Source organism: Pyrus communis, chromosome 5 (genome assembly GCF_041283825.1).
Source record: "Pyrus communis isolate YQ-2024b chromosome 5, ASM4128382v1, whole genome shotgun sequence".
Classification (NCBI taxonomy): domain Eukaryota; kingdom Viridiplantae; phylum Streptophyta; class Magnoliopsida; order Rosales; family Rosaceae; genus Pyrus; species Pyrus communis.
This window is the reverse complement of record NC_142569.1, coordinates 953890-969931: the sequence shown is the minus strand read 5'-3', so window position 1 is coordinate 969931 and position 16042 is coordinate 953890. Positions and strand designations below refer to the sequence as shown.

Genomic DNA, 16042 nt, shown 5'->3' with positions numbered 1-16042 from the left:
TGACGGGATGGTGAAGCTCAAGTAACAATCATAATATAAGAGTCGGACAACCATGTTAAACTAGACAGATAGTCTTACAGTCGCAAGTTGCATTAAACATTACAAGCAAAGTATCACACAAGTGTTCTTACAACCGACGAGCAAGCATACGCAACCATACTAATACTGAAAGTGGATTATCTTATTCATAATATATGGTCTCTCCAACCACATCTTTACTAGTCTCCGTTCATTGCAACTACTCTTGCTTACTGCTGCAGTTCCTTCAGGAAATCCTCGTTGTCAACCAGGACCTACAAGCACATCGTCAGGAACCGTAGTAATCAGCTCAACCGCTAATGATGCATCGCCTCTAAATTGTTAGATGTATTAGATACGATCTAAGCACACAGGCGGACCAATGGCGTGCAGAACGATAAAACAATGATGCGTATGATAGAAAGATCAAACATCTAAATAGAAAGTTGGGCAACAAGTAAACAAGTGAAAACTCACAGTTTTCCAGCCATCGGGATCGAGAAAAGAGGTGATCTTGGTGTTGAGTCCAGGAATTGGTCCTGGCTGTCTGGTTATCTTTCCTCCAAGCTCTTGTGCAACCAAGTTGACAGCCTCGGCACTTTTATAGACATCATCAGTACTGATAGCAATCTAGTAACATATAAGATACAAATGTATCAGGATAGCAGAAATTGATTGACTTCAAAAAATATGAAATAAGTTGCAAAACAAGTCAACCTGTGCATACGCGTTTCCTTTAGTGTATTCGGTCACACCATAGTTATAGGTCAACTCCAAGATTGTTGTCTGGTCTTCTTCTGCATATCCCAAAATGGCTATGGTGTACTGTAAATTCGATGCAACACGAAAAACGGGAAGATTCAATAAGCCTTTGTGTATAAAGATGATGGAGCCAAGGACCCGGGCATAAACATACTACTAAGAGAGTATTAACTACCTTGTATTCGGGCCTCTCAATCGTCCTCAACAGCTTCAACCCCAATGCCTGCACAGAAGGAAAGCCAAGACATCGGACAAGATTAAGAAACCATGATCATGTATCTGAAGAAAACAAGTATTAAGATCCAAGCCATCTTATATAATTCAAGACGACCGGTTCAAAATTCAACAGGATCGTAGTATTTATCCAATGTGCTGAAATTGCTACATGGAAAGTATGCTAGCAAAATTCCAAGCTGAATCATATCAAAGCCTGATAATTTTTTAATCCCTATGCTGGGCTTAAATGAGTACCTTCTCATAGAACTTGATAGAGCGTTCGAGATCACCAACGCGGAGCATGACTTGGCAAAGTGGCTCAGGGGTGGAGGGCCGCTGGATAATCTCAAACGTGTAACCATCAGGATCCTTCACAAAGGCTATGATGCTCGTCCCGCCTTTCACAGGGCCAGGCTCCCTCGTCACATTTCCACCCTTAGCACGAACATCTTCCACCAGTTTTTTAACCTACAAAATCCCAAATTCCACACGATCATCGCATTCAGAAACAACGAGCTGAATTCCCGAATTTTCAATACTCATATAACCAATATACCCTGGAGAAGAACAGTATTCCAAACCAACGCCGCAGTCTTAAATTGCATGGCGTATGCGATTGGGCTTGAGATACCGCTACAGTGTAATTTCGGATTACAGATACAAGTAGATAAGTTTCTTAAATTTTGCCATTCCACCACTTACATCGGGAGTAGCGATGGCGAAATGCCCGAAACCAGTGCCGATGTCATAAGACGAAACTCCGTAGTTGTACGTCAATTCAACCACGAAGTGAGAATCTTCGGGCCCATATCCCAGAAACGCATTCGAGTATTTCTCCTCCGGTATGTCCCTCTTCCTCAACAGCTTCATCCCCAAAGCCTCCGTATAAAACCTGCAATTATTTTCCGAAAAACAAACGGTTGAATTTGAAATCGATACCAAGTAAAATTGAAAAAATTGAAATCGTGGAAATTGAATCGATCATCTATCATGACCGGTGATGTTAGAAAGTAACGTACTTGATGGTGCGATCGAGATCGCCGACGCGGTACACGGCGTGGAGGAACCGGCGCTTGTCCTTCTTCGGCCATTCCAAAATCTCGGCGTTTGGAGCGACGGATTTTGCCTCAGCTTCGGCCATTGTCGAGTGTTCTGACTGTTGTGATCAGTGAGCTAGTATATCTGGACACTTCCGTCAGCACGAGCTCATTATATATAATATTGGAAGTTTTAACGAAAAGTTTACGCTTATATTTATTTTAATAAAAAATTATATTTTTATACTAAAAAATTAATTCTAGTATTTTTTACTTTTTCTTTTGTCCTTATCGTTAAAAATGAAAGTTTTCAAATATTATTCATTAGTTTTCCTTATAACATTTTCTTGCAAATTAACACGTGGACCAATCAGAGAGGACTGTTACAAATGGAATTAATGTGCTATGTTGATTTAGAGAAAATGATCATCTTCAGATCTCTTCCACCTAACCATCCTCATTAAACTATCAGATTCTTGAAATTTTATCAAACGGTTAAAAACACGGATCTATTTTAAAAAGAATTATAACTTTAATCGTTGAATTAAATTTTAAAAATCCGAATTGTTTGACGAGAAATAGTAGATCGAAGGCATCTGAATTTCCTTCCTTGACTTAGCGCTGCGGAAAAATGGAAAGCCGGTCGTTTCTTCCGGAATTTGGACACTTGTTCTCTCTGCAAGTCTTCAATGGACATTTCAGATGCTACGTGGAGCCCCTAAGTCGGTCCACGTGATTAGGATCATCAGTAACTCATAAAATAAAATAAAAAATAGGTGCACGTTTTTGTTTCTGGCCATGTTTATGGTCAGTATACAAATTTAGAACAAAACGGCTAATTGCTAGTTTGGTTAATAGATAAGCCTGAGAATTCCTTACACGATTTATTATTTCAATGCGAATCGATTTTTAGGTCAATTTGTTAATGAGTCAGGTTATTATTAGGTTATTTTATTATAATTTGTTAACGAACTGATTTTTAACTGATGATCTGTTAAGAACTTGATATGATATTGTTGATCAAATCTAAACATTATATATAACATTTTCTTGCATGACATGTCATGCCTTCGTAGAACGACACGATTCTATAAAAAATTTAATCGTTCTAAAGTCACTTGTTAAAATTTCATTAAAATAACAATTTTGATACAATATAATGTATTAAAATAATAAGTAGATACGAACACGACAAGCACAATCTATTTGCTAGGTCAAGTGGTAGAGTATTGTCAATGTCAAAATGGACCACATGTGTGCACCTATAAAGATGAAGATGGAGGGACATAAAAAGTTGTGGTCAGCAATGAGCCTCTTTTTGGAGCTTGTTGTCACAATATGGCCACACCTCGAATCCTTTCCGCGCATATTTTGTTAGTGGAGAAAAAATCTTTTTTTTTTCTTGAGAGTTCGAGCTGCGAGCATTACGTTTTATAAACCGTAATTTTGAAACGGTTAATCCCTCAAAAAGGGTAAAGAGTAAATGGTAAAAGGGGAAAAAAATGGCTTGGAAGTCGTTGTTCAAATGAATTGATAATTGTTTAGCTAAGAAAATAGAAGGGAGTTGTCACTTAATAGTACGGTTTAGTGGTATTTCTCTTCATTTGTAAGTGAGAAGTTTTAGGTTTAATTCTCGACAAAGACGAATTTGAATTATATTATTGTTAGCCCCTCGTGAGGCTAAGTCAATCCCACCTCATTTCCCTTAGTGTAAATAATATCGTTTATTAAAAAAATAAATAGAAGAGAGTTCAATTTTTTTACATTGCACTGAAAGTTTTGTAGCTGTAACAATTTATATTTTTTGTTTATTTGAACGTCTAATTCTTCTTTAAATTGATGAGTTTTTTTAGTCAATTTGGTTCAAATATGGCTTACATGTCAATCTAATTATGAGTTACACGCTCACTATGTCATCAATTTAATAAAAATTCAAAAAAAATTGTTAGAGAAAACACCTAAATTGATACAATTTTAAGACCTCAAGTTGTAATGTGAAATTATAAACTCATAGTCAAATGTGAAAATCACTTCAAATTGAAAAAATTAAAAACTCGTAGTCAAATGTGAAAATCACTTCAAATCTAAAGAGTGTAAAATAAAAGGGCAATCAATTAAAGAATAAAGAACATACCGTCAAATTAAAGGGCAAATGCATCTTTTTATCATTCATTCCTACATGTCACCACACCGCCAACAAAAATAGGACATGCAGACATGCAAGGAGAATCTCCAAAACTATAGTTGAATTGTTGGTTTATGCTCTTATTCTGAAGAGATTTATTAGTGTGCTCGAAATACGGACGGTATATCATGTATTATTATACTACTGATCTAGATGCTCAACTTGATATTTGGTATTTAATCGTCTTACAAATTGATTGCTCAAATTTATGGTGGTTGTAATTTAATTGTTCTACGAAACAAATAAGCACTTGTGTTTTTGTGTTTGTTTGAAATTGTGCAGCTGGTGTGCCAGCCCTTGCAATGGTGGTGACTGTTGATGGACCTAACCCTAACAAAAAAAACCCCCGACCCTATCATAGCCCTAAACCTAGCCCTAACAATAACAAGCCCAACCCTAACCCTAATCCTAACAATAAAAAGCCCAACCCTAGTACAATAAATATATACATAGGTCCTTTATGCAAAGGAATTCTTATTTTTTTGAAAAAAAATAAGGATTAGGTGCGGGCTCCACATCGAATTTTAACGACCTGAATCGAAACAATTTGCCTATTTAATTATCAAGGATGATCTATGAATCGAGATTTGCAAAAATTCAATTCAATCCGAAACCATTTGCCTATTTAATTATCAAAATCAAATTTCATTGTTTCTTATATAACAAAGTATTCGTTCATTTATTTGAACTCAATTATATTATATTAAGCACGTAGCACAATTTCATTTTTTAGTACTTTTGAACAAAGATCAATAATATTCTTGCTGCAAAGCAATGTTTCCGGTGGTGCCGCTGACGAAGAAGTGTTTTAATAAGAGAAGCACAAAGCCAAAAACATTGATGGACCTGCCATGAATATCCTCGTCGACATCCTTATGAGCTGCAGTCGGCAGTCGACTCACTCTGTCAGTTCCGGTGTGTTTCCAAGACCGCCTTAAATTTCATTGACTCCCCATTCTTTGCGCAGCTGCATATTTCACGTTGGCTTAATTCTGCTGCCTTCTGTGCTGCCCCTGTCCACCTACCTCAACTTATTCTTCTCGCTGAGTTTGAGACTCCTAACCGCAACCGCCAGATAGGCTTGCACCCATTCACATACACTACTGGCACTGGCCACGACGAAGCTAGTGCGATTGTATTTAAACAGGCTCTTCCAAACTGGAAGATTTTCTGCGGCGGCTTTCTGTACGATGTGCATTTTGCTTTCTGCAACTTGATTGGCTTTAAAGTTAGCAAAATAACAGGTCCATGCTACTTGTTCGATGCTCTTAACCCTTAGGGGTGAAGTTCTACAGCTCCCATGCATTGAAAATATTTCTCGCACGTACAAGATTGTCTGTGTTTCCACATGGCGCAAGGATCTGGAGGACTATGTTCATGCAATGACTGAGTCGTGTTTCCTTTTCGAATACAAACTCTTGAGTTTGTTTACTTAGCCAACAGACTTTATCTGATAGCATTTCTGTTATTTGTTTTTCAAAAGTTTGCTTGTAATTAGACTTGGTTGTATCGTGTAATCAACTTATTGTTATATTTTTTGAAATTTGAATTGTAGTTTGTAAATAGGGTTTTCAAAACCTTGACTTTAATCTAAAGAAGTTATAGTAACGATGCTAATTCTTGTATAATTTTTTTTTGCACGAGGAAGATGTATAAAATAATAATGATATACGTATTGTACCACTCTTTATTTAGAGTATATTGAATCTAATGCACATAGTGTTGTAATACAATACTATCATATTCTTATTTTATACCCGACCTTACGTAATCCAATGCACATTTTGTTATAAGCTCAACCACAAAGACTTGTATGAAAAATTGAGGGGAGGCAAGGGGACCAACAAGATCCTCTCCTAATCCCTTATGTGAGGATCCTAGATATCCGTAAATTGTATCCGTGAATCGTACATTGTCCGATTAGTTTTTATCTAGTATTGTTTGTGTTTATTTTTAAATAAAAATATTTAAAATGATTTCTGATCGTACAATGTACGATGAACGGACACGATTCATGAATCTTCGTCGAATTCTTTTTGGATCCCTAAGATCCTCACGATCCGGACTCGCAAAGGAAAACCAACCAAGAATTTTATGATCCAGAAAATTAACAAACATTGTGGATTTTCAATTTTTGTTTATGGGAAAATGTGAATTTTCATTTGGTCACAAATAATTTGGAATTTTAGAAAAAGGCCCCGAAGAATATGACAAAAAATGGACCACCAAGGGAAGGGAAAGGCTGCTCAATCGCTTCCATGTACTTTCCCACCACCCGGCAGGCAGGGACTCTCTAGGCCCGGGCCCACACCACGTGACGAAAGCGATGACTACATAGATCGAGCCCACGAATCGTAAGCCGCCACGTAAGCAGGTTATATGCGGGGCGCTCTGGTACGGACTAACGTCCAGGTTCAATGAACCTGAATGGCCGCCCCGTTAATAGCCTGTCTATATAAACATGTTGACATTGGCCTGCTAATCATAAACCGGGTGTTTCTGAAATCACAGAGCAAAAAACAGAGGATTTGAAATCGAATTCAGAAAATCGTTTCTTAAAATGGCTCTCGCTGTTACTTCTTCTTCATCTGCTTCGATCTCTGGTCGCACCTTCACTCCCTCCTCAGAACCCAAAGGTACAAATTTTTTCCTAATTTTTTCTTTAATTTTTTTATTGGACTGAGAAGCTTGGATATTTTGATTTGGGATGCGAATTAACGAGTTAGGATTTCGGGTTTTGGAATTTGCAGCACCGCAATTGGCTTCTATTCGGGTGTTTGATCGATCGTACGGTCAAATTCAACGCCAAGCCGTGACGTTTTCTCAACGGCGGAGCTCGGTGAGGCCGGTGAATGTGCAGCCGAAGCGGAGCGAGTCCATTTTTCCTTCCGCAGCGACAACCGTTGCTCCTGGTAAAGATTGGAAATTTGTTTCACTTATTGGAGATTTCTTTGGTTTTATTTTATTTTATTTTTTTTGAATTTTTGTGGGTTGTACTGAAAATTTGTGTTTTTTGCAGAGGTGGTTGAGAAAGTAGAGGTGGAGGACTATGCGCAATTGGCTAAAGAGCTCGAGAATGCTTCCCCTCTCGAGATTATGGACAAGGCGCTTGAGAAATTCGGCAACGATATCGCCATTGCTTTCAGGTAGTCCAACCTCTGCAGTATTGTTTTTCATTCTCTAACTTAATTTTGATGAATGTTAGTGAAATGTATAGCTAAAAACTGAATGTGCAATGTTTTTCCGGTTAATTGTCATTTGGCAATCTGAAATTAAACAGGAATGCATTGCATGACTGTATGCTATGAGAATATCTTGTAAAGTTTCATGGTGACGAGGGAATTATGCATTGAGGGTGGAAATTGTTTGAAGATATTTCAATAAAACGCCTCCTAAGAATTACTGTGTCAAAAAAATTAAATGAATGCTTGTGGGATGTGGTCGTTGTATAGATGATTAAGTATCTCATCAAATGTGGACGTACTCGGTACCCGTCATAGTTTGAATCTTGTAAGTGTTTTATCGATTCATATCATATAGAATGCAGTGGGAATACGGATAAAAGATGGAACTTTTGCTGACAGTAAACTACGTTTGGGGATTTGATGTCAGCAGCCTGGCTGCTATATTCTTGTCTCATCACTTTGCCTCGAATGGTGTTTGTGTGTTTCTAGTATGCTAACGAAAATTAAGGTTTTACGATGAATTGATCTGATTTCCATGAGTTTTGTTTAGTTTATGCATTCTGATTATTGCTTGAGGCGCCAAATGAAATGGATTTGATGGTTAGTCATTTTGTTGTTGTTAATAACGAAAAACTCTGTTTTTACAGTGGAGCGGAGGATGTAGCTTTGATTGAGTATGCACATTTAACCGGTAGACCCTATAGGGTTTTCAGCTTGGATACCGGAAGGCTGAACCCTGAAACATATCAGTTCTTTGACACAGTCGAGAAGCACTATGGCATCCGCATTGAATACATGTTTCCGGATGCTGTTGAAGTTCAGGCATTAGTAAGGACCAAAGGGCTGTTCTCTTTCTATGAGGATGGGCATCAGGAGTGCTGCCGCGTGAGGAAGGTGAGACCCCTGAGGAGGGCTCTCAAGGGGCTACGCGCCTGGATCACCGGACAAAGGAAAGATCAATCTCCAGGGACTAGATCTGAAATTCCGGTTGTCCAGGTCGACCCTGTTTTCGAGGGACTGGATGGTGGTGCTGGCAGCTTGGTGAAGTGGAACCCAGTGGCAAATGTCGCGGGTCATGACATATGGAACTTTCTGCGTGCCATGAATGTACCTGTGAATTCACTGCACTCGCAAGGGTACATCTCAATTGGTTGCGAGCCATGCACAAGGTCAGTCCTACCGGGGCAACATGAGAGAGAAGGAAGGTGGTGGTGGGAGGACGCCAAGGCGAAGGAATGCGGTCTTCACAAAGGCAATATTAAACAGGAAGGAGGCCAAAATGGCATGGCTGCACAGTCAGATGGTGCTGCCACGGAAACTGATATATTCACTTCCCAGAATCTAGTCACCTTAACCCGAACTGGAATAGAAAATTTGGCAAAACTTGAGGACCGGAAAGAACCATGGATTGTAGTGCTCTATGCACCGTGGTGCCCGTTTTGCCAGGCAATGGAAGCATCATTCGTTGAGTTGGCTGACAAGTTGGCGGGGAGCAGTGTGAAAGTGGGCAAGTTCAGAGCAGATGGAGAGCAAAAGGAGTTTGCCCAGAAAGAACTGCAGCTCACAAGCTTCCCCACAATACTCTTCTTCCCCAAACACTCTTCTCAGCCGATCAAGTACCCAACGGAGAAGAGGGACGTCGATTCATTGATGGCGTTCGTCAATGCCCTTAGGTAACCAACTGAAGTTTTGAAACGTTTGTAGAAAGTAATCCCGGCGCCATTCATCTCCGTACCTAAATGGTGAAGTCAACATTCGTTGGCGAACCATCGCCGATAAATGCTGTCGATTCTTCTTCATTGAATCTGTGTTTTAGAACTGTCTCTGTTTCTCAAAAGAATGTCACAAGTCCTTTGTATTCTCAATTTAGTCAGTTCTTTTTTGGGACAAGACGATAGGGCTCTTGTAATTTTCCTTTTGGTCTACAGTTAGTGATTTCTGATTTCGGAAATGGATAAAAGTTATGTTTTCTTGTAGCATTGACATTTTTGCTGCGGCATTGTTCTTGGTAAAAGTTTATTAACTTTGTGCCTTCTCAAACTAGTTAAATGTTAAATAGCTGAATATATTTACATTCGAGCATTACAAAGCTACTAAAGTTCAAACAACGTTCAATCAGAGTTCTACGTCAAAATGTCTTATGGCATTAGTAAAACCCGAAAAAACTTGAAAAAGTAAATTGTTCATATAATTCAACGTAAAAGTTTTGATGTTTAAAGTTACTACATTGAATCGTTCAACGTTTTTTATTTTTCTTTCTTCTTAGACACTTATTCTTTAAAGGTTTAGGATGCCCTTGAGTTTGTTAACAGCCTTGAGAAGTCTAAGCCTTCGATCTTGTGAAAGTGAAACAGATGGATGAGAAGTCTTTGAAATTTATGAGCTGGAAACTTGAGATTCCCTAGGAACTTATTATTGTGGTTGTGGATTAAGAGTATGAGAGAGGATGCTTGAATTTGAATTGGCCAACTCTACACATTACAAAAACATACAATATAAATTACATTAATTAATATAAACTTTAAAAAGCATACAAAAGTGGCAAAACAGTTTTAAAATAACCAATCACACACCAACACCTAATTGGCTATTAAATTCAATATTTTTTATATTATGCGGTCCGGTTCAGTTCTAGGTATAAGAAACCAAACCAAACCGTTTTTTCAGCTTGCAGTTAGGTTTCAAACTGAAATCATTTCAAAACCATAAAAACTGAACCGTTCAGTGCGATCCGATATGGTCCGTGTTCGATTTCAATTTTTGGTTCCAAACTTCTAACCTCATATGAGCTTTTGTAATGTATTTCTTTGCTAATACTGTCTGAATCTGACGCTAGTTGGTAATCCCTCGTCCAAACACAATAAAAAGAATAGTCCATCAATAAGATTGAACAGTAGATTAGACATTTCAAGCATATGGTAGACACATGCAACTACTAGTCCTAGTTAAGGAATGAGATCTAATCAATGACATAGTTATTGTTGTAAATCCAAACTTACAGGATGTAAATAAATATTGTTGTACTTTCAAATTCTTAGGATCCCCTTTCCAAATTGCTGTCTGAGAATCTCCACCCTTTCTTTCCATGTTTCTTTAACCCACCAAAAACACCTTTCCTCCACCCAGCCCCTTTTTCATGATTATATTCAGAGGGCATAGCTTTCTCTATGTTACCGTTAAGAAAACATGGAATTTATACATGTTATCGGTGAACAACATTTACATAAACATAATTACATTCTTTTGCAGTTTGAAAACATAACCTTTTTATATCGTTAAAGTTCTCTTTTCGATAAATGATTCTTAAAGGCAATGTAGACAAAAAAAAACTTGAGTGTAACCGGATATATGTCATCTCTTACCGCACTCATGCAAAGCGAGAAGAGAGGGGGCATCTTTCCGGTTACATATAAACGAGGAATGCATGCATATAGTTGCGTGGTGTTTGGTGAAGAATATAATTATAAACAAAAATTTAGAAACCTGTGGGATTGAGAGTCTTGTTTTATCAAACTAATTTGATAGTGTGCAAAACAAGAGAAGGCATTTGTATTTGGTGACCCACCCTCACGGCCTCACCCTGTAAGCTGTCGTTCTCGTGACTCACTGCTCCATATAGTACTGTAGATACTGTGTAATTTATTGGTCTGTACTCTGTTTGCTACCCAAGAAAACCCTGCGGGTGCTCGTCCTTGGAAAGACATTTTTGGCTGGCAATGTCTTTTCCCTTTACTCCACTGTCATGTAAAAAATTTAAAATGTACAACAGTGGATGATTTGTTTGAAATACCACGATAGCAACAAAATACTGTATATTTTAAGAAAAACTAATAAAAAAGAATTAAAAATTTTAAATTTTAATGATAAGAACAAAATAAATGGTAAAATAAATAGTACCAGAATTGATTTTTTATATAAAAATATGATTTTTTTTTGTTAAAGTGAACAGTACCGAGAGCTTTCCGTTAAAATTTCGTATATTTAATGCTTTAACAATATTCTTAATAGTAACATTGTTATTGAGAGAAATTTGCATGAAATCGTGAGTTTAAAGTGAAGATATTTCGAACAACCACATGATGTTATATATGAGAGTAAAGTAAAACATGTGAAAATTGATTGATGAACTTAAGTACTACCACATTTATGTTTCATTTACATTTACGTTCTAATTGCATGTAAATTCTTAACATTATGTTTGAATGAAAAAATTTAAGATTACTAAGGAATTTTAAAATAACGGGATTTTATTTTCTTATTTGGTCAACAAAAAAAAATAATGGAATTGAATACGAAATTTGTTATTTTTAAACTCTTAAGCATAGAAATTGAGAAATGAAACATATTTATATAGAATTTAAACTAAGGAATTGGATGTCCCAAATTCCAAGTTTTTTTTCTATGTGGAAATTCTAAATTTCTATTTTTATGAATCTAAATAAGAAAATTGATATATATCAATTTATAAATTATGACTTTAATCAAAATTTTAAATTTATTTCGTTTGTGGAAACATAGTGTAAAGGAATTTGAAGTCAAAAATGTGAACCACACACTTGAGAGAGAAGCAGGAAGCCAGCCTGTTAGTGCAAGAAAGTTAGAAACATCATCTCAAAGGTTCAGAAGTAAGCCACGTTTTATATTATTTTTTATTTTTACTTTATGGTCCTTTTATTTATTTATTTAATCATTTTTTTTTGGCCAATTATTCATTTAATATAAGTCCCAACATTCGACTGGCAAGTGGCAAACCAACAGTAGCACCAGCTCCAGAAAGTGCTTTAAATTTCCAAGTATTTCCCTTCCTCCAGAACTATTTGCCTTTGGGGGGCAACCCAACCAGAATGCAAAAGAATCAAAGAAAGTGCACCAACCCTCTTCAAAAACAAGGCCATTTTGGTAAATTAATTGAAGCAGCTCCCTTATTTTCCTTACAAATATCCAGTAAACCCTGAGAACAACTCAATGACTCGCTCTCTCATGAAAGTTAGATCTCTTTGGGTCAACAACCAAAATCCCAGAGAAAAAAAGAAATTAAATTAAATAAAACCAACAGCAGAAAAAGAAGAAGTCTTTTGGAAGATAATGCAAGAATCTGTAGCTGCTGAACCAGAAACAGAGGATGAGGAAGCAGCAAAGCTCAAGCTCCTCTCCAATGGCGGTCACTAAGTTTCTCTCACTCTCAACCCTCCTCTTTTTCTTCGTCTTTGCATCCAAAGGTAAGTAACTTTCTTCACCCAATCCTAATATTTTCTTTGCTGGGTTTTCTGCACCTTAAAGTTTAAACCCAAAATAATTCAAAAATCGCAGAAACCAAGCAACTTTTTCTACCAATTCTAACATTTTCTTGCTGGGTTTTCTCCGTTATTTAAAAAAAAAAATCTAGAAAGCAAGAAACATTTTTCACCAATTCTAACATTTGCTTGCTGGGTTTTCTTCATTTCAAAGTTTAAACCCAACAGTTTCCAAAAATCAAGGAAGGAAGCAACTTCTCTCACCAATTCTACCATTTTGCTTGCTGGGTTTTCTTCATCTCGAAGTTTAAACCCAGCAGTACTTCCAATATTTAATGAAAGCAAGCAACTTTCTTGGCCAATTCTACCATTTTGCTTGCTGGGTTTTCTTCATCTTGAAGTTTAAACCCAGCAGTACTTCCAAACTTTAATGAAAGCAAGCAACTTTCTCGGTCAATTCTCACATTTTTCTTGCTGGCTTTTCTTCACTTTCAGCCGCATCTTCTCCACCGACATTCAAAACCACCAAGCTGCAAAATCAGGACCAAGAAAAAGAGCCGTTCGTCGGAGTGAACATTGGCACCGACGTTTCGAATCTTCTGTCTCCGTCAGACCTCGTCTCGTTTCTGCAACTCCAGCAGATCAACCACATCCGCCTCTACGATGCCGATCCCGACATCCTCAAGGCCCTGTCCAAAACCAAGATCCGGGTCGTCATCAGCGTCCCCAACAACCAGCTCCTTGCCATCGGCTCTTCCAACACCACCGCCGCTTCCTGGGTCGGCCGAAACGTTGTCGCTTACTACCCCCAAACCCTCATCACTGGCATTGCGGTCGGCGACGAGGTGTTAACCACTGTGCCCTCTTCAGCTCCTCTGCTTCTTCCGGCAATTCAGTCGCTTTACAGTGCTTTAGTGGCTGCAAATTTACACACCCATGTGAAAATTTCGACCCCTCACGCCGCTTCGATAATTCTCGATCCGTTTCCGCCGTCTCAGGCGTTCTTCAACCAAAGCTTAACCCAAATTGTTCTCCCATTGCTTCAGTTCTTGTCGAAAACCGGGTCGCCGCTGATGATGAATCTCTATCCTTACTATGTGTTTATGCAGAACAAAGGTGTGGTGCCTCTTGACAATGCGCTTTTCAAGCCTCTTACGCCGTCGAAAGAGATGGTGGATCCCAATACTTTGCTACATTATACTAATGTGCTGGATGCCATGATTGATGCTGCTTATTTTTCCATGAAAAACCTTAATGTTACTGATGTGACGGTTCTTGTTTCGGAGAGCGGATGGCCTTCGAAGGGGGATTCTAAAGAGCCTTATGCTACTATCGACAATGCAGATACATACAATTCAAATCTTATCAAGCATGTTTTGGATCGTAGTGGAACCCCTTTGCACCCTGAGATTACTTCAAATGTGTACATTTATGAATTGTTCAATGAGGATTTGAGGTCTCCGCCAGTGTCTGAGGCTAATTGGGGCCTGTTTTATGGGAATTCAAGTGCGGTGTATTTGCTTCACGTATCAGGGAGTGGGTCTTTTTTGGCTAATGACACAACAAACCAGACCTACTGCATTGCCATGGATGGGATGGATGGAAAGAGTTTGCAGGCTGCATTGGATTGGGCATGTGGACCTGGGCGGGCAAATTGCTCGGAGATTCAGCCGGGGGAGGATTGTTACTCTCCGAATAATGTGAAAAGCCATGCTTCGTATGCATTCGATAGCTATTACCAGAAGCAAGGGAGGGCTGCAGGGTCTTGTGACTTCCAAGGCGTAGCCACCATTACCACCACTGACCCAAGTAAGTTCATCTACCTCTGCATTATCCGATTATTGTTAGGTTTTTATTCCTTAGCCGAAGCTTGAACAAACAACTTGACTTGCCCAATCAAAGAAGTTTGCAAGCTGAGGCAAAAATGGCCGATAGCTTGTTCGGATTTCTAAATTTTGTCTTTCCATTCAATGATTCTGAGGGCTGAGTTCTCTCTAGAGTTTGTAGTGTAGCTTAGCTGCCGATTTGGATATTTGAGACCTTGATTAGGAGTAATGTGAGACTTGATTTGGTTGAATGACAACGGAATAATACTTAAAGCATAACCTAGCAGACTAGGGAGTGATTTCGAATTTCCCTCTTCGTAGTTTAAATTAGACTACAATACACTCTCTACAAAAATGCTTAGATTCTATTGCCTAATTTTGAGGAACATGACCCTTGAGCGAAATAATTCCCGCACACCTGTAAGAGCTGCGGAAATCATTTCCTACTCTTAATAGTCACAAGTTTGAATGTTGATGACTTGTGAGATGGCGAGTGATGTACAACTTTGAGGGGGAAAGGAGCCTAGTAATTTGTATTTCTTATATGGAAGGGAGGTGGAAACATTGATTTTCCTTTAGATATTGGTCCTAGGCACAACGCTTCAAAAGATTCGGAGGCCAGGCCTAAGATTGCCTTCAGAAAAATGTCTCTCTGTTTTTGTACTCTTGCGAGCAAGATTGCACTAATAATATGTACGATCTTTTGAAAAGTTTGCCTTGGCCCTAATCGGGCTCCACTCTTTTTGTATACTTTTCTGTTGGTTCTATACTGCAGATATGAATAATAACTTCGTTTCCTTTTCGTTTGTACTTTGTTCGTGGGAACATCGCAGGTCACGGGAGCTGTATATTTCCCGGAAGGTAAATCTTGAGAAGCTTTCTTTTGTTGCTGCATACTGTAAATTGGTTCGTTTAGCATGCTAGTTCTTTCAATGTTCTTAGCAATGGATGTTTTATTTTGAGTGCAGTAAGAAGGTGAGCAACAAGACGAGGCAGACGGTGAACTCGACACATTCGAGTAGCGGAGTAGACAGATTAAGATTTGTTGCCTTCGGCAGCAGCAGAATAAGTGCCATCAGCGGGATGTTATCCATATTTTTTGTTGTAATCTTCTATAGTTTGTTATTCTTACCTTTTGTCACTCCATGCTGAGGTTGAAATAAAATTATTTTTTTCTGGATTTTTTTCTAACCAGTAGTTGGTAATCTGCTGCTGGTAGTCAAATCAATACATTGAGTTGTTAATGAGTAACTGTTATGATCCGTTTAATTTGATTTCTCCATACTATGGTGTTGGGATTGATATTGGTAATGACGATGTAATGAGAAAATCAAACAATGGGTCTTAATGGTTAACTATTAACAATCAATGAATCGATTTGCCATCTCTAACTGCTGGTGATATTTTTGCTAGATGGATGTATAGATTGAGGAAAACTACCATTTCAGAAAGGGAGGAATCATAAGTGATTGATGTAAATCAACAAGATGTGTGTTATGTTAGCCGTCATAATACTGTGTTTGTTCTTTTATTAATATTGCATTGTCTATAAAAAAAAAAAAAATTGATGTAAATTAAC

At 38.1% G+C, this 16042-nt stretch overlaps 3 protein-coding genes across 4 annotated transcripts; 2 read left to right on the top strand and 1 right to left on the bottom strand.

The window, feature by feature from the left end:
* Window positions 1–11: 11 nt before the first annotated feature.
* On the bottom strand, window positions 12–2237 carry LOC137725567 (lactoylglutathione lyase GLX1). The gene is made up of 7 exons (XM_068464294.2): window positions 2016–2237; window positions 1699–1888; window positions 1252–1464; window positions 956–1003; window positions 736–843; window positions 496–648; window positions 12–293 (listed from the first exon to the last, which is right to left on the bottom strand). Exons 1-7 carry the CDS (start codon window positions 2135–2137, stop codon window positions 249–251), a joined length of 879 nt encoding a protein of 292 aa, XP_068320395.2. The 5' UTR covers window positions 2138–2237; the 3' UTR covers window positions 12–248.
* A 4364-nt stretch (window positions 2238–6601) lies between these two features.
* On the top strand, window positions 6602–9382 carry LOC137725238 (5'-adenylylsulfate reductase 3, chloroplastic). Of its 2 annotated transcripts, none has more exons than XM_068463864.2 (4): window positions 6602–6854; window positions 6969–7130; window positions 7238–7364; window positions 8051–9382. In XM_068463864.2, the coding sequence occupies exons 1-4, from the start codon at window positions 6779–6781 to the stop codon at window positions 9078–9080; spliced, it is 1395 nt and encodes a 464-aa protein (XP_068319965.1). In that variant the 5' UTR covers window positions 6602–6778; the 3' UTR covers window positions 9081–9382. The 2 variants fall into 2 exon arrangements, with proteins under 2 accessions (XP_068319965.1, XP_088549695.1); XM_088693569.1 differs by having other exon boundaries at window positions 6693–6854; window positions 7235–7364.
* A 2736-nt stretch (window positions 9383–12118) lies between these two features.
* Window positions 12119–15643, top strand: LOC137726155 (glucan endo-1,3-beta-glucosidase 1). Its single transcript, XM_068465033.2, has 4 exons — window positions 12119–12622; window positions 13133–14446; window positions 15297–15324; window positions 15432–15643. The coding sequence occupies exons 1-4, from the start codon at window positions 12526–12528 to the stop codon at window positions 15613–15615; spliced, it is 1623 nt and encodes a 540-aa protein (XP_068321134.2). The 5' UTR covers window positions 12119–12525; the 3' UTR covers window positions 15616–15643.
* Window positions 15644–16042: the final 399 nt, after the last annotated feature.

Excerpts from the sequence above, each read along its gene's own strand:
- LOC137725567 (XM_068464294.2), bottom strand. The coding sequence starts at position 2,137 with ATGGCCGAAGCTGAGGCAAAATCCGTCGCTCCAAACGCCGAGATTTTG. Across the intron at positions 1,889-2,015 it reads GATCTCGATCGCACCATCAA|GTTTTATACGGAGGCTTTGG; the intron begins GTACGTTACTTT and ends AAATAATTGCAG. Across the intron at positions 844-955 it reads TTGAGAGGCCCGAATACAAG|TACACCATAGCCATTTTGGG; the intron begins GTAGTTAATACT and ends TCGAATTTACAG.
- LOC137725238 (XM_088693569.1), top strand. The coding sequence starts at position 6,779 with ATGGCTCTCGCTGTTACTTCTTCTTCATCTGCTTCGATCTCTGGTCGC. Across the intron at positions 6,855-6,968 it reads TCCCTCCTCAGAACCCAAAG|CACCGCAATTGGCTTCTATT; the intron begins GTACAAATTTTT and ends TGGAATTTGCAG. Across the intron at positions 7,131-7,234 it reads AGCGACAACCGTTGCTCCTG|CAGAGGTGGTTGAGAAAGTA; the intron begins GTAAAGATTGGA and ends TTGTGTTTTTTG.
- LOC137726155 (XM_068465033.2), top strand. The coding sequence starts at position 12,526 with ATGAGGAAGCAGCAAAGCTCAAGCTCCTCTCCAATGGCGGTCACTAAG. Across the intron at positions 12,623-13,132 it reads CTTCGTCTTTGCATCCAAAG|CCGCATCTTCTCCACCGACA; the intron begins GTAAGTAACTTT and ends CTTCACTTTCAG. Across the intron at positions 14,447-15,296 it reads CATTACCACCACTGACCCAA|GTCACGGGAGCTGTATATTT; the intron begins GTAAGTTCATCT and ends GGAACATCGCAG.